The sequence below is a fragment of the Papaver somniferum genome, chromosome 3 (genome assembly GCF_003573695.1).
Source record: "Papaver somniferum cultivar HN1 chromosome 3, ASM357369v1, whole genome shotgun sequence".
Classification (NCBI taxonomy): domain Eukaryota; kingdom Viridiplantae; phylum Streptophyta; class Magnoliopsida; order Ranunculales; family Papaveraceae; genus Papaver; species Papaver somniferum.
In genome coordinates this window covers 144,870,815-144,890,435 of record NC_039360.1, presented here as the reverse complement: position 1 = coordinate 144,890,435, position 19,621 = coordinate 144,870,815, and the positions used below count along the sequence as shown (strand labels likewise).

Genomic DNA, 19,621 nt, shown 5'->3' with positions numbered 1-19,621 from the left:
TTGGATTTTCTGGATTTTGTGGATGTTTACATAGTTGTACACCATTGTCATGTCTCATGGATGTATTACCTGTTTTATGAGTATGATTCTTGGATTTACTAGGTTTTTGTATGTGTACATTTGTACATTTGCCTGTTTTATGAGTATTAATGTTGAATTTGCTAGGTTTTTGTAGATGTGTACATAGTTGTACACCATTTTCCTATCTCATGTATTTATGACCTGTTTTGCTGGTGGATTGTGTGGATTTTGTATAGATGCGTAAGTAATTGTACACTTGTCCAGTCTCATCGATATATTGTCTGTTTCATGAATATGAATGTTGAATTTTCTGGTCTTTCGTAGATGTGTACATAGTTGTAGACCATTGTTCCGTCTCATTGATATATTGCATGTTCTGTGTAAGTATTGGAATTGCACTTGTTTAATTAGTCCATTGTTCGACATCATGGGTATACAAACATTGACTCTTTGAAAAAGCTTTTTCAGTATAAAACTAGCAGTATTTATCTATTTAATCTTCATTGTAATCAAATTTAGTGGTGCAAGACCTAAGATTCTTATGTTTGCCTTTTAGTTTTATCTTCTTCTCCACGCTTTTCTTTTGACCTGATTTTTTCTTATTTACCTTTAATCCACCCCAGACTAGGCGATCTTATCAAAGACGATTAATTAACCAGTAATCACCCATACTATGTAAAGCTAACTTCGTGTACATATATGATATGACAGTGGAAACTATTTTCTTTTATTATAATTCCTTAGCATTAGTGATTGATCTGTGGAAAGTGGAATCAGGTTCATTTAATAATCTCCTTTTCGGTAAAGTGCAATAAACCACTGTACTGAGATCGTTTAAAGTCATATTAAGTTTGTGCAGTTAAGCACAAATAGATTGTGTCTCTTTAAGTTATTAACTGACTAATATTTTACATATGATCGCTTTTTTTGCTTGTTTCTTATGTGGTTGTTGGTGAAAGATTATGAAGGTTATGATCTTATTCAAGATGCGGTTTCTTATGCTTTATTGTTTTTTCCCGGTTGCAGGTTGACCACTAAGCCATCCTATGCACAACTTCCTTTATGCAGCTAGAGCTTGGCCTAGTTGAAATCTTTGTCAGTCTGTGCAGACTATAGTGGCAGTCTGGCTATTATGAATGTTGGATTTTCTGTATTTTTGCCGATGTGTACATAGTTATACTCTACTGTGAATTAAAAATTTTAAAAAGTGAAAATTATATATTCACATGGGTACTCTTTTTGTGTATCTCGAAAAGAGCTTTCCGAATATATAAAGTTTGTAAATTTTGGACGAGCGGTTCAAAAAATAAATTATTTTTTAACTATCTATATATTGTTGAAAATTGTTGGCATCATCATGAGTAATTCTGGACTAAAATGCAAACATTTAGACTAAATTGTAAAGTAAAGCTATTAATGTACTTTCCGTATATTTGGACTAATTTGTACGTAGTTGATTCGGACCGGACTAAACCATACTTTTGGACTGATTTTTGGACTGAACCGTATTTCCCCCGTTTAATTGAGTCGAGACACTTCCAACCGAAAGCTATCTGAAATTGAAACCTCACTTTCAAAGCCTAAAATACCCTCATTCATTATCATTAATTCACATCTTCTTGTGAATATATTGCATCACTCAATATAGGATGATATTGACATTTTCCATTTTTTCCCATTGCTTCTCCAAAATCTAGGGCATCTTTTTAAACTTCAACGCGATTTCCCTAAACCGTGAAGACTTTTTTTTTCCCCCCTTCTTCTTCTAATCGTCGAGGATGTTTCAGATCTTGTGATTATTTTTTACTATCATTACAACTTAAACCCTAGCTAGCTCCAATTACTCAGTAGTGACTGGTTTTTTGGTGTCTCAATTTTTGTGCGCAATGGAAGAAAACTCAGATAATGAAAAATTCGACGCTTTTGAATTTAATACTGATGATGAAGCTGTTGAATTGGTCTCTGAAAAATTCGTCGATAAATTCACTAGTAATCCTGCTTCGTTGTACCTTCAACCCGGTAAGTCCTTTTTACAGAAACCTTTTTTTGGGGGGAGGGGGAAATTTCAGTTTTTTAAATGTTTGTAATTAGGTTAAGTTTGTTCACAGTTTATAAATTGGGGAAAATGTTAGATTTGTTAATTTAATTAGGTTAAGTGTACATGCGGAGAATATAGAGTTAAGTGGTTGAGGAAGTACTATTTCTTTCTTATCTTGCTAACTGTTATGGTTTTCAGACTATATATAAGGTAGCTTAGGATCAGTGGTAAACCTTACTTATTGCTTGTAGCTATTTTGGCATAACCAAATGTTGTTAGTGATGGGTGTGTGATCATTTCTACTTGGAACGTAGAATTCCTACATTTTGGCTCCACTCAAATAATTTAAGCTTCTAGGGAATGCAGTTTTCTTTATTATCGAAAGAGCAAATTAAATTTAAAATGAGAGCTGACACTAAGATAGTAGCAACTCAAGGAGCAATTAGCAAAGGCAGTACTTACAGTCCACTTATGCATTATGCATTTGACAGCAATGACGATCCTATAGATGGAGCAATATTTACTCTGAAAATTATGTTGTCTCTCTCAATCCAAATAGTTCATCTATAGGCAGGGGATGATATCCCGCAACCATTACCTCAACCTCAACCTCTACCTTTTTTTTCTTCTTCTTTTAACTCCATCCCAAAGTGTTATCTGAATTGATTCAGAGACTTCAGCCGAATTTTTGTAAGAAGCAGCCTCATATTTTCGCACTTTTGGAGCAATGCAAGAAAAAATTGGTATTTGTTTGCTCGCTTGTAGGATATGTGGTTGTTATCAAAATCTGACGTCGCTATTTATTTATATATCTCTCGTATTTTAGTACTATGTGTTTATGGAATATGGATTATCTCATCCTGCCAGGTGACTGTTTTTTCTTTATCACTTAGGTCGTTCATGGGAAGAAAATTGTATTATATGTAATACTCTATCACTATAGAATAATTTAAGTTCTCTCTTTGTAGTTTCTAATGAAGCTGATTTTCAACCAAGGAATATGGATGACATTGATGCGCAAGCCAATGACTTCTCAGATGAAGGTGATTCAAGCTCTCCATCATCACCTTCTTCTTCTGATCTTGGCGAAAACGAAGGTTATTTTCTCAGAAGTTAGATTTCAATATGTATTTAATAGTACAATTGCAGAGTGGTATCCCTGTAAATTTTACCTCATTATCCTTTTGTGGTGTATATAAATTCAGGTTATTTAGAAGATCCAGCGTCTCATTCTTTTTCTGATGGTCTGGAATTGGTAAGTGCATTTTTACCATCTTTTTTTTGAAGTATTGCCTTAAAATTGGCATTAAAAAGATGCCCAGAGATGGTTTTCTGAGATAAAGCCTTAGACTGAGTCTTGATCCTGAGATTATATCCAGCTGTTTTAAAATAAATCGGCAGTGTTTATAGAGGTTGTAGGCTAAAGATCTGATTCTTTTTTATATATAAATTCCTCATCTTTAACTGCTCCTCCATCTTGGTGTTATGGCAGGAATCAGTGGATGTGGTAGTTGTTTCCCCTGATTATATTACATTTAGGGACAAATATTGTACAGAATCCTCGCTGATTTTTTCCAGTAGTGGTGTTACGCTCGAGGGTACAAATGCACTTGGAGAGAAGGAATGTTTTAGATCAGAATGGTCAATTTATGATGTCACTCGTATTGAGTCCAAGTGGTGTGGTATGGTGGGTTCCACCACTCTTCCTAGCTTTTTAATGCTATATGTGGACGCGACTGCGGCTTCGGCTGCAAAACATTTGCTAACATCTGTTTAGTGTGTTCAGGTTGATACAGCTCTAGTTAAGCTCCATGTAAGAGAAACTACTGTAGTGGGAGATTCACATGGGCCTCCAGGTCAGTGTACACTCTGCACAAAGTTTCAGTGTGTTTAGACAACTTGACTGATTGCTACATCAACAAACTTGTATGCTTGATTCTTATCAGTGATCTAGCTTAGTTTTCATCCATTGTACTTACACACAAGATCTATCCTTTTTGTGAGTAACTTTGGCTACCATTGTTTTATGTTTTCTGTAGATGTTGTTGTATTAAACTTCGCAATTTATGATGATCGGTGGGCTCGGAAGCAGAACAAAATCACGTCACTGAATGCAAGATACAAGGCGGTATGGTATGAAGTGGCAGGGTAAGTGCTTTTGTTTTAATATTAGCCAACATACAAAGATTGTCCAAGTTTGTTAGTATATTATGTCCTCAAAAAGTTGAGGTGGAAATAGGATATTTCTTGCCCATTTAATGTGTTAGTGTAAGATATAGAGGACACCAATGACCAATGTGACACATTAAGACCAATGGTATAAGCGCTCGACAACAGATTGAAAGCTGGCTTTAGTTTGTAAAGTCGATTTTGAATTGGACTGGAGTTTTGTAGATGGTATGTGGAATTGGGTTTGTACATGAGCATTTAGGTATTCAGTTGTTTCTTCTTCTTTTCTATGTTAGCAATTATTTGCACTGAAAGAGATATTATCACACAATTGTGCTCTCAGCAACGGAATGGCAAGGTTAGAAGGCAACTATATGGGTCAAAACAGCACATTCTCTTTGGAGCGCTATTTACACGAGTGAGTAAATCAATACAGTTTATATTTTTCTTTGAACTGTCAGATTGTTGTTAAAACATACACATATTTAGTCAGTGTCACTGTTTTTTGAACTCTCAGAAAGCATTTTGAAGATGTCATCTATCCAAAGGGCGACCCTGATGCTGTTTCTATAAGTAAGAGAGATGTTGATCTATTAGAACCAGAGACTTTCATCAATGATACTCTCATTGACTTCTATATTAAGTAAGTTGAAGTGAACACACATTTTCTTTTTGTGGAGTTGTTATCTTGTTTAATTAAAGCTCTATCCCTTAGCCTATTTATTTAAATATTAGCCAGCACACACCAGTTTTTTTTTTGTTTTTGTTTTTGTTTTTGGAGTGTGCATAGAGTTTCTTATGTTTATAAACTACTGACAAGACTCTAAAGACACTATTACAATTCTAAATGACTGGCAGATATCTGAAGAATAAGATCCAACCTGAGAACCAGCATAAGTTCCACTTTTTCAATAGTTTTTTCTTTCGGAAGCTAGCTGATTTGGACAAAGATCCATCTAGTGCTTCGAAAGGCAGGGCAGCTTTTTTACGTGTTCGGAAATGGACAAGAAAAGTGAATCTTTTTGGAAAGGATTACATTTTCATTCCTGTAAATTTTAAGTAAGTGTTCAACCATCAAAATTTTGCTTGTTTAAAACTGTTTTTTTCTTCCTATTCCTACATGTGTGTTGAATGATGGTCATTTACCTTTTTTGACAGTCTTCATTGGAGTTTGATTGTCCTTTGCCATCTTGGGGAAGTGGCTAAATCTAAAGGTAATTCTTATGCACTTGATATATATTCTGTAACACACTGGGTTCATATTTTCTTCATTTATTCATCTTTGCTTGATGTTTCCGGGTGAAGAAACTGATGACTCCCACAAAATGCCCTGCATACTGCATATGGATTCTATCAAAGGAAGTCATAAAGGTCTCCAAAATCTGATTCAGAGGTCTGTAACCTTAAACTTTCACCATCAGATATGACTTAGATTGCAAGTTGAAATACCAATAAGGTGTAAATACTTTTTCATATGGCTTTTATGTCTTGCTCCCTTTTCAAATGAAGAATGTAAACTGTTCGGTAGTTATGGAATGTCCTCTTGCCAAACATTTTTGTTTTAGTTTTAAATGACGACCGATATTATATTCTGAGGTACCGTGTGTCGCGTGATCTTACCTTCGAAAGAATGCGTAATTATCTTTATATTTTTTCTAAATTGAGTGTGCAGTTACTTATGGGAGGAGTGGAAAGAGAGGCAAGCAGAATCATCTGAAGATCTATTATTCAAGTTCCTAAATTTACGGTTTATCAATCTCGAGGTATTTTTGGTTACCTCAAGTCCAGATCTATTTTAATGTAATTTGTTTAAATGCTTTTAAATTTTCTAGTGAGAGGATAAATAGCAAAAATCTCATAACATCCTGATACCTACTGTACTCCAGCTGCCGCAGCAGGAGAACTCGTTTGATTGTGGTCTCTTCTTGCTACACTATGTGGAATGTTTTCTGGAAGATGCTCCAAATAGCTTCAGCCCCTTAAATATACTAAAGTCTTCCAATTTCGTAAGTGATGTTCTTGTTTGTGTGAACTGTTTACTAAGTTCTGTTGTTCTTAGAGTTCAAATTATACACACCCACTTATACACCCTCCAAACGTCTTCTCTTGTGTCAGTACGTCCCTGATTCTGAATCGTATCATAGAAATTTCACTCGATCCCAAAACCATTGAACTAGTTGTTCTGGATATTTTTTATTTTATGCTTAATTTTAGTATTTATTGTATATAATGCTTTTTAAAAACTAGATGTATGAACTTGTCCTTCCAGCTTAACGTCGACTGGTTTCCACCTTCTGAAGCTTCTCTTAAGCGTGCTCGTATGAAGAAATTAATCCAGGAACTTGTTGATGATCATTCTCCTGTAACCCCTGAACCTGCTTCTAGTGATGGACTAGCATTTCTTTCTGGGAGGAGCAGTTTGTCCGGGATTGGTGATAATAATTCATTTTTACCTGCCGTGGAACCAGGCATTGAAATGAATCTTTTGGAAAGAACACCTACAAATGATGTTCAATTTGGCAACGATCAAGGATCGGTTTACAGGGAGTTTTTTGAGCCAGGAAGTACAGCTGAAACATTTCCACATGAGCAGTATCGGGCCTTTGATCAGCATTCAGTTCCTCACACATCAAAGTATGGTATGTCACCAATAGAGGTAAAATTTTATCCTTTTCCCGTACCGAGCTTTCTGTTCCTTTACGATCATCTCAAATTTCGGCATCATCGAGATTTAGTAGCATTTCATTTAATGAATTTCTTGTTTGTAAATAAATAGGAAGGAGAAGAATCCCAAGAGGGAATTACTTCACTATCAGGTACAGCAGGTGACTGGGAACCAGGTGAACTGACATTTGAAACTTGTTCAACCTCGTACGTGTCGAAAACTGTTGTAGAAGCAGAGCAATTATGTAATCTAGGTGGCTTCTCCTTGCACCTTGAAGAACATAATGATAACTCAATCCCTCCTGCATCCAGCTTTGGGTACCAGGATTCATCTGAAGTAAGGTTTGATATGCTCTCCTTAAGCAGAGAAATCGCACCACAAAGTCAGCAAGAACAAACAGAGGAAGCAAATGCCTTCCAAGAAAATGTTTATGGTTCTTGCGGCACTGATAAGGCAAATAATTTTATGGTTGAAGGATCCCAAGGAATGGAAAGTAACACTAACGTATTTGAGAACGAAGAATATCTCTCTTGCAAAGGCAGCTCTCCAGCTGTCATATCCCGTGAAGAGAAGAATTTTTTAAGTGAAAAAAGAAATCCTCCAGGAGATGACTTGCAATTAAATGGCGGTGGTGCAAGATCTGGAGTAAGTGAAGACCATCAAGATGTGCAACTAATAGAAGATGATATAAAATCAGAACTAGATGAACATAATCATATTGCTAAGAGGCCAAGGCTTATGCTTTCTAGTGAAGGCTAAAAAATGGTTCACCAGATTCATGTCCAGAATGTGTTTATTTCTCACACGAAGATGCCAATTTCTGAATATACATGGTTGGGTAGTTCAGTAGTATTCATTTTTTTCTACGTGTTTTGCCTGCACCGTGCAGTGAAATTTTCATACCTTGTGTTTTTACCTGACCATGTTGTGAATATTTCTTGCTGGGGGCTCTCTACTATAAAACAACGTTGGCCATTGTAATGTGTACTTAATTAACTCCCATTTTGTCAGAAATCTAAACATGTTCCGGTTCTTGCACGCTTTAGTTCTTCACCCCCGTCTGCTCCAAATTCCGGATCAAAAATGATGAGTCCGAGGCAGCTCCAGATTCTGAGTTACGGACTCACGGTAAATTAACTTTCAATTGGTTACATTGATATTTCTATGGACCCGATGACTAAGAGAGTAAGACCCATATTTTTTTAGGATCATAAGAATAATTATCCCTTGATATTATCTTCTGTGAAGTGTACATGATTTTTACAAATTGATTCATCGTCATCCACAGTAAACTTGGCACCACAAATTCTAGTGGATTTTGGTTGTGATGGTTGCGAACAGCTTGCCATGTTTGATACAAAAATGGATATTAGGAATTCTTCTTATAGATCAGGGATGGTATGAGATTTCGTAAAGAAGGTGTGACAGAATGAACAATGAGTGTATATATATGAACAATTCAAAGAGAGCGGTTGGATTTAGCCATTTGGATATATCCGATGGGCGGCTCAGCTAGCGCCGCAAAACTGAGAACGAAACACTAGCGGTTTAAGTTATGATGCACGGGTAAAGGTTCAATTGCTGGTGATTGAAGTTCAGCCGCGCAACACCAAATGAAACGCGTGGTTCTGTTTCGGGCGCAGTGGGCAAACCAAGAAATTTGCCCATTTGTCAATCCGTCTTTCCAAGTTTGATCGTCCCTCAGTGGGAGCAAAACGGGTAAATCTAAAATCTTCTCATCCGCGCTCTTGTGAGACTTTTTATTTTTATATTATATATTCCAACTCTTAATACATAAGGATACAAAAAATAAAAAGTACTAGTGAAACATTGATCTCTCGTCTTTTCCTTTAAAATTGTGTAACTACCAAAAGTGATCGGAGGGAGTATTAAATTTGATTCTACTGCCATGTAATTATATTTACATTCTTACTTTTATATAAGAAAGTATACAAACTGCATTCTACAAGCTTACAAAAAAACACAGCTCTATGCAATTTCTTAAATTCATTTCCTGTCTTTTTTTTTTTTTGATCAGAAATTCATTCCTCTGTCAACATATATATAAAACTACTTAAAGCCACCTGATACGGTTGTCTATCTTTCTTGATCTCTCTGATCACCGCCAGATACGGTTGGGGGATTACCAACATTTTTGTCCTTCCCAGCGGATGAAGAATCGTTACCAGTGACAGAAGCTGCCAATTCCTTAGCATTTGCAGCTTTCTGAGATGAACTTTCCATTTCTTCCTCAATCGGTAGCATCTGCCTTGAGTCATCTAGTGCAACCCCAAGTACCATATTTTCTTCTAGACTAGGTCTAGATGGCGGGGCGACTGGCACTTTCTCACATTCTTGCTTGTCAACCGAGTTAACCAAGGTTGTAGAATCACCTGATTCTTTAGAATCCAGATCCATTGAGACTTGACCATCTACTTGTGATCCTGGTGATGTTCTCCCCGTTTTCACAGTTTCAGTCACACTAGGATGCTTGTTGGAGTTTTCTTTAACCTTAGATGGTGATAAGATTTTACTTTCTGATGATGATGATGGAACAACACCCTTAGAACTTGTCTTCAGGTCATGCATTGATGGTTTTGAGTCAGCTGTGGAGCTGGAGGATTTATCCGTGAGATTGCTACTTACTTTAGAGTCAGATGGCATTGATGTAATTCTGTCATCTACCTTGTTGTCTGCCACGATTGGGACCTTAATATCTGCATTCCTAGTCATAGACACGGGAGTTTCTGCAGCAATAACCTCTTCTTCTTCCCCTGCTATATGTAATGGGCGAGCTTGAGCTTTCGGTTTTTCATCACCATTGACTTTAACTGAAGGTTCAATAAGTAGGTATGGACGATCGACAGTAGAAGGTCTGGTACGAGTAAAGATCGTCTCCGAATAAGGAATGGTGTCCATGTCAGCATCCTTATACATTTTGTGAACTGTACGAATGGGAGTCGCAAGACGCGCTCGGTGATGGCTAACAACTCTGAGAAGATCCAGTAATATAGCTTCCTAATAATCACCCAAAATTGACTAATTTTAGAGAGAGATTTAATTCACTACCTTATTAAAATCTACAAAATGAAACCCCATATACACGGTTTTCTGTAGATTACTTGAAATTAGAGAGTAAAATGTAAACCTTTATAACTTACCTTCACACACAGGTACTCTTCAAAATGTGACGTCTTCACGAAGCAGGAAACTAGAATCTGTAACTCAAGCCAAGCAAATGAGTTGGTTTAGATGTAAAATTTGATAAACACCAGTTTTAAAGAAAGATGATATGTCCTATTATTAGTGAGCCAAATCAAGAAGAGATTGATAACCACGATTACTAAAATTTTCTTGGGAGACAACAATGTTACCTGTATGAACTAAAGAAAAAGGCAATGGAAAATCTCAATCATTAAGAAACTCCGGAATAGAAGCTTACCAATAGAGCCTGATTTTCTGCATTAACATTGTCGAGGAACACTCTTCTATGTAATTTCTTATGCTCTACTTGAGGATTTTTGGCTAAGACCTTACGCATATCTGCTACAATAATCTACGTGCAAAAACAATTATATTAAACAAGTTTTTCTCGGAGTGGAAGGGCATCTCTGGTTCTTACATAGGAAGATGAATCGAAACTATGCTTTCTCACATTTATCTTTTTGACATCCAGGTGACTAATGGCAAGGTGGGTTTTGATACGCCAGTGAGTCTTCTGACTGAGATTTCTTACAACGCTCACAGTAAACTTGTGGTTTGGAATATGAACTGCTTCACGGTCGTCCCCCCTTATAATTGTCGGTGACCACCAACCTACATGCTAAAACCATTAGAACTGCAAATTAATAATGCTTAATATCACCTTCAAATATGCAAGTGTTGACTTCTAAGATGTGTCATCGGAGAAAACAGAAAAACAAAACAAACCTCAACAGTTCCAGAAACTTCATATCCTTGAATCTTGGTTTGGATCCATTCGTTCAGAACGAATGGTCGTGTTGCATGGATCATCACACTCGAGAGGAAGTTTGTGAATATCTGAGCACATTGGGAAGTATCTATCATTCGGAGTCAGCTGAAGATCCTTGTATACTCAAAACTAGTAACTTAATTTACCTCTCGGCCAGCGAGTGTCAACAATACAGTACCAAGACCCCCAGCAGTAAGCCATTTCTGGGTAGAGAAGCCGAGCAATTCAATGAATAAGGAAACAGAGGCAACCCATACTGCACTATATATAGCTTTCCCAGCAAACTGGAAACCCATCTGAAAAAAATTAAGAAATAAGTTATGAGAAATTGACGAATGTCTAAATCATCTTAAATTGGTGACACCACCATAAGGACATACATTTCTTGACTCATTCGAGTCATTTGTCTCCCCAAATAATTTTTGTGTTTGTTGGATGAAGCTGCATTGAGAAAAGTAAGTATGTTTAACAACATACATCAACCCGTCAAAAAATACAAACGTATTGATTATTATCTTCTACGAGTCATAAATCCAACCACCTTGATAGACAATATGCAACAGCCAATACTGTCGATAAAGATCTCACAAAAATCAAAAGACGGTGTTTTACAGCTTGGCTAGCAACTGTTGGCAGAACTAATGGATCCAGCGTCCTACAAGAAGTGACACGATAACATGTGAATAACTTGATTAACTTTTTTGTGCCGTTGGCAGAACTAATGGATCCAGCGTCCTACAAGAAGTGACACGATAACATGTGAATAACTTGATTAACTTTTTTGTGCCAAAAAAGCACCGAATACTTCATTCTTTCCATTTGAAAAGACAATGTTAGAACACCTGCATACAAGTGAAGCTCCAACCCAGAGCAGCAAAGGTTGAAGATAAGAGGTCATAACGTAATGTGTGCTACTCTTTTTCCAAGTATTATCACTCTTCTGCACAAAGTATCAAAAGAACAATGTGAGCCTAAAAAGGTGTTAAGATGGTAACAGGTAATAGTAAAAACTCATGACTGTATAGATAGTAGAGATTTATACATGGAGGACAAAGTTCCTGCTATATCTCAAGAGTGGCTCCAGAAAATAAAAAGCAAAGGCAATGATACCAACTGCAGGAGCCAATTGAATCAACCACCGATTTCCAGTTGAAGAACCATACAATCTGTGGTTGAATAATTAAGTTTAAGAAAAAAGAGGTAGGAAAACAAACATGATATCAATACACACACATATTAAAAAACAAGCATCAAAGAAAGAAATACCTTGTTAGAGCTGTAACAGCAGTTTTTAGAATCGGCGCATTCTCTAACCCAGGCACTAGGGAAGATCGGCACACGAAAATATTGTACTTTGAAGGTGCAAAACGTAAGGGTTTGTGTTTAGTATCTAAAGGATGAAGACCAAAATCATCCAAGTGCTGGTTCAAACAAAAATTCGTGTCATAGTCTTGAACAAAGTATATACAATTGATGGCGGCATATTTAATATAGGGATACGTATATTCTAATAAAAAAAAGAAAATTGTTGTATGGAGGATTTGTTAGGTATTCTTTATTACCCAAAAAACTAAATTGCCTTGACATGCATAAACATAGCATTACTTACAACTAAAAAGAAATTGGTATTACCGTATCGGCTGATGAAAGTGAGGAAACCTTTGAAAAATTCAATCCACCTCTTCCCACCACACTCTGGGATTCGACGAGATATGAGAGAAAGATAGGGTTAAAATCAATCAGAGAAAGCAAAATCCAAAATGAAATGAAACGAACCCTGATACCTTGTATACGTTGTTGTTAGTATATCCATGATACTTGTGAATTTCCAAATCATGGGAGAACTGGAAAGAAGTAGAAACAGCAAGCAATTGAAACATAACAATTGATTAAAATATAAAAAAAAAATTAAATTCACTAGTAACAACACAATATCATTAGACTACAAGGAGTTATAAATCAAAATAGCTAAATTTGTTGAAAACCCTGATTTAAAAGAAAAAATCGTATGTTAAGTTGCTTAGAAAGAAAGAACACTAGTCAAGAGATTCAAGACCAGTGGTGTGAAAATATTATGATGATGATAAAGTTGGGTAGAGTGGGTAACTATTCAAGACTAGTTTGTTACATCCGCAGTAAGAAAAACAGTAACCAGATGTCGCATGTCTTGTAAGCTGGCACGTGAAAACATAAATGAGAAGCACTTCGGAAATGGTTAGATATATTTAAGAGTTGAATTATGATATTCTGCGATAAAAAGTTTGATGTTGCAATGATTTTGCTACCGTACACATAGATGAAACCCAGAAGTTGAATTTAGATTTGACGCACGTGGACCTCGATTATCCTTGGTGCCGGAACTTTACCCAAGGGTATTTGAGTAACTATCGATTACGTGGACAAAATGAAGAAGATAAGATAGGGGATACACAAACGGAGACGACCTTTAGCCCTTTAGGTTTGGAAGAGAACTAGGATTGATTTGCTTGCCGATTATAGGAATCTGACTTGGTTGAACTTGAATTATCGAGGAGCCAACAACTAAAAGTCTTAGGAGTTTTATGTTGGAATTGTAATTGAGGAAAGTTCAAACGAAAAATAAATGGGGAATTATCGTGTGGTCATTTTTTAGGTGGTCCTAAGATTGTTTGGTTCAGTTGGAAATAACGTTTTCTGATTGATCTATAACTTGAAAATATAGAATGGGCAAAAATACTTTTCTGCGTCGATTTCCTATTTATTTTCTTGTAGCAATTTATTTTGTTTGATGAACTATCATGTTTTTCTTGAAAAATATACACTTCATTATATTCAATACTGCATAACAAGAACTTTCTACTTAAAAAATAAAAGAAATGAAATGAACTATGACATCAACAAATCTGCGCCAGAGTTAATTCTTAAAAAGGAATGCACAACAAAAAATTCGTTCTTATGAACAAAAAAACATAGTTCATTTTTTCAAATGCACAACTAATCAAACGTCATTAGTATAATAAAAAATCAGAATTCATTCTTTCAAATGAACAGAGAACAAAAACAAAACTAATCAAACCTATAACACAATTCATTCTTTCTAATAAACACATAATCAAACTTCATTATAATGAACAAAAATCAGAGTTCATTCTTTCGAATGAACACCTAGTAAAACCACACTAAATCAAATGTGAAAACAGAGTTCATTCTTTCAAATGAACACAGAGAAAAAGCTTCATTATTGTGACAAAAAAAATTCACTATTTCGAATGAACACACAACAAAACTTTCACTATTATGAACAAAAACAAGAGTTCATTCTTTCAAATGAACACAAAACAAAACTTCCACTATTATGAACAAAAACAAGAGTTCATTCTTTAAAATGAAGACCTGATAAAACCTATATGAAAACACAATTCATTCTTTCAAATGCACAACTAATAGAGCCAAACTAAATCAAATATGAAAATAAAGTTCATTCTTTCAAATGAACACACAACAGAAATTCCATTGTTATGAACAAAAAACAGAGTTCATTCTTTCGAATGAACACCTAATAAAACGAAACCAAATCAAATATGAAAAAAAAAGTTCATTCTTTCAAATGAACACAGAGCAAAAACTTCATTATTATGAAAAAAAAAAAACAGAGTTCATTCTTTAAAGTGAACACACAACAAGAACAAATCTTCGACAGTAGTAGATCAATCTTCAGCACAAACTTCAACAGCAGTAGCCGCAGAGAAGAAACTCGAAAAATCTTCGTCATCTTCATCGTCTTCATCATCTATGTAAATCGAAAACCCTAGAAACAACGGAAGAGAAGAAATATTTTCATCATCGTCTTCATCATCACCATGAAAAATCTTCAATAACAGCAGATCAATCTTCAAAACAATCTTCAACAGCAGCAACAACAGAAAAGAAACTCAGAAATCTTCGTCATCTTCACCATCTCTGTAAACCAAAAAAACCTAGACAAACGGAAGAAGATGAATTATTTTCATCATCGTCGTCGTCTTCATCATCATCATCATCATCATGTCGTCTTCATCAACAAAAAGAAGAAAAAACAGAGATAGAAAGTAGATCTGAAAACATGAAGAGAGAGGAAACAAATCTGAAATTGATTCCCTTCTCTCTTAATAATTGAGTATATATATGGTCTCAAAAGGGTATTTCTGCCACTATCAAAAAAGGGTATTTCTGCCACTATCAAAAGATAATTAAATCATTGATGACGTCATCTCGCATGCGTATTGTCTACCTAGGACCAAATAATAATTTTTAGGACCAAACAATAATATATATTTTAAAAAAGGACCAAACAGACAGTTGACAAGGTCAACAGGACAAAACTCACATTATTATATTATTTCTAGGACTATATGGTAGTTTCTACAAAATAAATTTGAAGTTAATATTTTGATAATGTGTTCCTCTTATCAAACTCCTATCAAAGATGAACATAACTCGAGATATCAAACCTCACCATCTACCTATTTTAATTTCAACCTGTTATAGGGCTCATGGCCCATGGATGTGCGGTCCATTAGATGATTAGGTTTTCCCTTACATGTATATAAAGAACATTATGTGTATGTAATACCTATCTCTTGCTTTAACCCAATTGATACTACAAAACGTTATCATGTCCGATGCTATACCGCAGAGCGATTGATTTTTTTTTTCTTCTAAATGGATGATAAACACAAGTTGTTTGAATCAAATACATTACGTTGGAATCAATGGAATCGTCATCCCCAGATAAGTTGGATCTATTTTTTTAATCAAATAAATTGGATTTATTTTCTTTTCCCAGTTTTTGATTTTAGCATATACATTGGGTATATTAAATCTGTTGCGAAAAATTGATTTAATCAAAAATTATGGATCACTTTGATTAATCTTAATCTCTAATCTATTGTGTCACTTTGATTAATTTTAATCTATGATCTATTGTGTATGCGCTTTGATTAATCTTACTTAATCTCTATAATCTCACTTTGATTAATCTCTAATCGTTTGTAATCTTGGGTTTTACATGTAACCAGAAACAAAGAGAACCCATTGATAATCTTCGAATGGGGATCCAGAACACCAATAAATGAGAAAAATTGATTCGGTTTCACGGAGGATTCCTTTCACTACACCAAAACAGACATTTTGTTACACAAACAAGTGTGACTTCTTATTTATTGTCACACATATAAGTGTAATAAATATGGTGTTTTTCTTTTGTTACACGTCAGTGGTCACACTAATAAGTGCGACTTTAGAATTTAAATCACACTAAAAAGTATGTCAAATCTCTTACATATATTAGTGTAACATATTGGGCAGTAATTAAGAAAAAAAAATATTTATTTATTTTTAACCCGCGCCGGGTATCCCATCTCACCACACTGAATCGGAAATATTTTTAAGATTAACACCTACACCAATCCACATGAACAAGTTCAAAAAACATAGTGCTTCAATAAAATTAATAAAAAATTTGTTCAAACATATCAACTTGTATATATCGTAAGTACTCGTAAAAGCTTAAAAAAAACAACTAACAAACAGTCCTGAAAATCATCAAGTCTTCGCTTGGAATTGATCTTAATAATTTGTGACTATAGTAATCAAAGTTTATTTTACAGATTACAACCGCTTCTTATTTCATATCACCCAACTACAACCAACCAATACAAACAATCATCACCTTGAGGAGGGTCCTAGATTGGTGCAGAAGCATTTTAGACACATTAGACATATTCTATGAAGACCTTGGCTCATTCTTTGGAACAAAATCCGTGGTGACATACTTTACCTTCCAAATCACTCACTGCATATCCGGTAACCAGTATGTTCCCTTCTTTTCCATTCACATTCTGATTTGTACAATCCTCACAGCCAAAATTGTCGAAAGATTGAGCATCAATGCAGGATCCACCTTCCTGGTAAAAGTATTTGACTCAAAGTCAGGACTGCAACAATCATCCATGATTGGTCCTTGGGTGTCGGATGATCATTGGATATGTTTTGTGCCATGACCTGTAATGCAGTAAGTACATAATCAATAATCAAGTCATCATATGTAATATGTGTAAATTTGGTCCCAATCTGCTTGACATTACCATTTGTATCTTTAATATGACCTTAGAAGTTAACTTACCTGTGTACCTGGTTGAAGAACAATATATGGTGTTCATTCTAATTTTGAATTAGTAGCAATGGTAGTAAATAATAGCAATAGTAGCGACAGTAAAGAAATCCAACTGCAGACACTAATTGTTATCTCCATATACAATAATTACTTAGACAGAGCAGAAAAAGTTGAATTGAATCATGGTGTGTTGAATCAACAGTCGATTGATCTATTAAATGAAATTAATGAAAACATAAGTAATGGTCTCTAGACAAAAAAGTTACGATCTACACGCGAAACAGATTGGCTAACCATATGTACAGCAATCCTAAGCCATTCAAATTCCACTTCTAATTTGACTTTTCGGTTGTACATGCATCAACATTCTTTTAGATATCACTACTAAAGCAAGACCAATGGAAGTTAAAAGGTCGCAAAACGACATGTAAGTACAAATTTGACAAATAATTTAATCTTAGACGGTGACGCAAAACTTAATGCAACAATGTCAACAGAAAAATAGGGTGATTGTCATAAAATCACAAGAGACATTACCTTTTTTGATTCCACCAAGGAAGAGTTGCCTTTGTTTACTGTAGTATCAAACATAGCAGCTGTGGGAAATGCATAGGAATCGAAAACAGAGATGATGGGATGTTGTCACAAATGATTATTAATTGTACTACTATTGTACCTTGTAACAGAGATGATGGATGTTGTCACAAGAATCAGTTTTGTGTGCTATTATTAACAAGCATTAACATAAATGTCAGCAATAGATGCTAGATTGCTCGCAAACTCAGGGTCATTTCTCAATTCTCTTTTATAGAATCTCACATTTTCAAGGAGCACAACACCTCCAACACGAATTGCATTAATCAAATCTTGGACTTTCTCCCGATACAACCCTTTGCCATTTCAACCTGTTAAGGGGGCCAAGACTAAATAAGAACATTTACAAGGTACAAATTCCATTTAACGAGGTCACTTAAGGAGTTAGGATTAAGGAAGACTCACCTTGAGTCCAAGGAGCTCAGATAGTCTAGACACATGAGGCTTCAAGCTGTACCTACGACCCCTTGGGACTCCCTGAGAGTCCAACAATTCAAATACAATAAGTTAAAACAAATAGTGAACCACACCGTAATCAATGATTCTTGGACATTAATTAACCCCTAAATCAACCAATAAAAGGGTCCTTTGTTCCTGAACAATATAACAAGTAATGGGTGAACTAAGACAAAAAACAACTCTTAACAAAGACATTTCTAATAACATTTCATGGTTAAAAAGAGCTGCTTGAGCTGCCACCTGAACTGGTTATACTAATGGGTTTATGGATTTTTTTATTTATGGACTGACCTGTTAGTGAACATTTTTGTTTGGTACTGTATGTAAGCTAGCTACCAAGTTAGAGGAGGGTGGTGGGGTGGCATGTAAGAAAAAGCAAGGAGTGATAAAATCCTGTATACAAAATCATGTCTAATGGCTTCAAACTTCGGATAAATGTTGTCTTATGGTAACAATTACGGGTGGGGTAAGAATCATTCTGATCTTTTCTTAAGATTTTACTTCGTTGAAATCCATGTTTAGACCAAAAAAAGTAATTAAGAAAACACAACAACCGTACAGATAGAATAATTATATTTCTTTCATGCAATTCATCAAGCAACTTGTGCACAAACAAGTTAAATTAGTCAGTATCATACAAATCAACACCAAAACGAGTTTGAAACTAACAGGACACTATGAAACTCACCAGATTGATGTGATACCAAAATCCTTGACGTTGTACCGAATTTCATTAACCTGCAATAGAAATTAAGGCAGTAAATTTACAAAAAGTAGGGCATGAATAAGTAAAATTACAAAGGCAAAAGAATAGTAAAAGATCTCAATCATACGATTAGGGCAGAAGAATAATTATGATTAAAAAATAATGTATAAAAACCCTAACAATAATTTTTCATCTGCAATTGAACGAAATCTCAATCGTGTTGATAACTTATCTGACAAATTAGAGTAGAAAATAGTAACAGAATCTCATTATTTGAAGAAGAACATATGAACAGTACAAATCTTACAGAAGAAAATGGTATAAAGCTTCACGAAATCAAAAGAATTTTTTGAAGTACAATTTGGGAAGCTTCACGATTCTTTGGACGTAGAAGAAAAGTTGGAAAGAAGTGAAAGCTATTGAAGAACCGCATACCTCGATCCAAGAGAAAATAATGTTATCTTTACCTTACTGGTTTTTATCGGTGGGTTTTTTTAGGAAGATAACTGCGAATATAGATACGTGGTTACTGGGTCCACGATCTAGAAAAGGGAGAAAAATACGCGAGAGAGGGGAAATATATTCCAGAATATATTTTACAAAACTAGTCATAAAAACTCAAGGTGATCAAACTTGTGGTACAAAAACCCCGTTCAAATGTTGGGATCCATTAAAACTCTAACTTAAACAAAATTGATACAAAAATCTCAAATTTTTCAAAATTGGTACAAAAACCCCAAATTTCGAAATTGGTTTCATCAAATTCTTTGGGGTTCTTGTGTTACTTTTGTTTTTTTGGGGTTTTTGTGTTACTTTTGTTTTGATGGGTTTTTTGTGGATGGATAGTGACACCTTTGGGATTA

The 19,621-nt window shown here is 35.1% G+C and overlaps 2 protein-coding genes and 1 long non-coding RNA gene across 6 annotated transcripts; 1 reads left to right on the top strand and 2 right to left on the bottom strand.

Moving 5' to 3' along the window:
- The first annotated feature begins 1,694 nt into the window (after nucleotides 1–1,694).
- On the top strand, nucleotides 1,695–7,931 carry LOC113357610 (probable ubiquitin-like-specific protease 2B). Of its 2 annotated transcripts, none has more exons than XM_026601053.1 (15): nucleotides 1,695–2,040; nucleotides 3,028–3,156; nucleotides 3,265–3,314; nucleotides 3,552–3,746; nucleotides 3,846–3,915; nucleotides 4,099–4,207; nucleotides 4,572–4,646; nucleotides 4,746–4,871; nucleotides 5,087–5,287; nucleotides 5,387–5,442; nucleotides 5,534–5,621; nucleotides 5,901–5,991; nucleotides 6,115–6,234; nucleotides 6,498–6,884; nucleotides 7,005–7,931. In XM_026601053.1, the coding sequence occupies exons 1-15, from the start codon at nucleotides 1,908–1,910 to the stop codon at nucleotides 7,650–7,652; spliced, it is 2,478 nt and encodes an 825-aa protein (XP_026456838.1). In that variant the 5' UTR covers nucleotides 1,695–1,907; the 3' UTR covers nucleotides 7,653–7,931. The 2 variants fall into 2 exon arrangements, with proteins under 2 accessions (XP_026456838.1, XP_026456837.1); XM_026601052.1 differs by having other exon boundaries at nucleotides 3,837–3,915.
- Nucleotides 7,932–8,754: 823 nt separating this feature from the next.
- Nucleotides 8,755–12,938, bottom strand: LOC113357609 (mechanosensitive ion channel protein 2, chloroplastic-like). The gene is made up of 13 exons (XM_026601051.1): nucleotides 12,651–12,938; nucleotides 12,499–12,561; nucleotides 12,133–12,287; nucleotides 11,909–12,032; nucleotides 11,709–11,806; nucleotides 11,408–11,521; nucleotides 11,247–11,307; nucleotides 11,013–11,162; nucleotides 10,824–10,934; nucleotides 10,549–10,716; nucleotides 10,336–10,449; nucleotides 10,055–10,111; nucleotides 8,755–9,911 (listed from the first exon to the last, which is right to left on the bottom strand). The coding sequence occupies exons 1-13, from the start codon at nucleotides 12,744–12,746 to the stop codon at nucleotides 8,991–8,993; spliced, it is 2,232 nt and encodes a 743-aa protein (XP_026456836.1). The 5' UTR covers nucleotides 12,747–12,938; the 3' UTR covers nucleotides 8,755–8,990.
- A 3,432-nt stretch (nucleotides 12,939–16,370) lies between these two features.
- On the bottom strand, nucleotides 16,371–19,304 carry LOC113357608. Of its 3 annotated transcripts, none has more exons than XR_003363727.1 (5): nucleotides 19,226–19,304; nucleotides 18,741–18,790; nucleotides 17,999–18,070; nucleotides 17,537–17,904; nucleotides 16,371–16,887 (listed from the first exon to the last, which is right to left on the bottom strand). It is a non-coding gene; the product is annotated as an uncharacterized LOC113357608 (long non-coding RNA). The 3 variants fall into 3 exon arrangements; XR_003363726.1 differs by having other exon boundaries at nucleotides 19,194–19,298; XR_003363725.1 differs by lacking the exon at nucleotides 19,226–19,304 and adding an exon at nucleotides 19,066–19,217.
- Nucleotides 19,305–19,621: the final 317 nt, after the last annotated feature.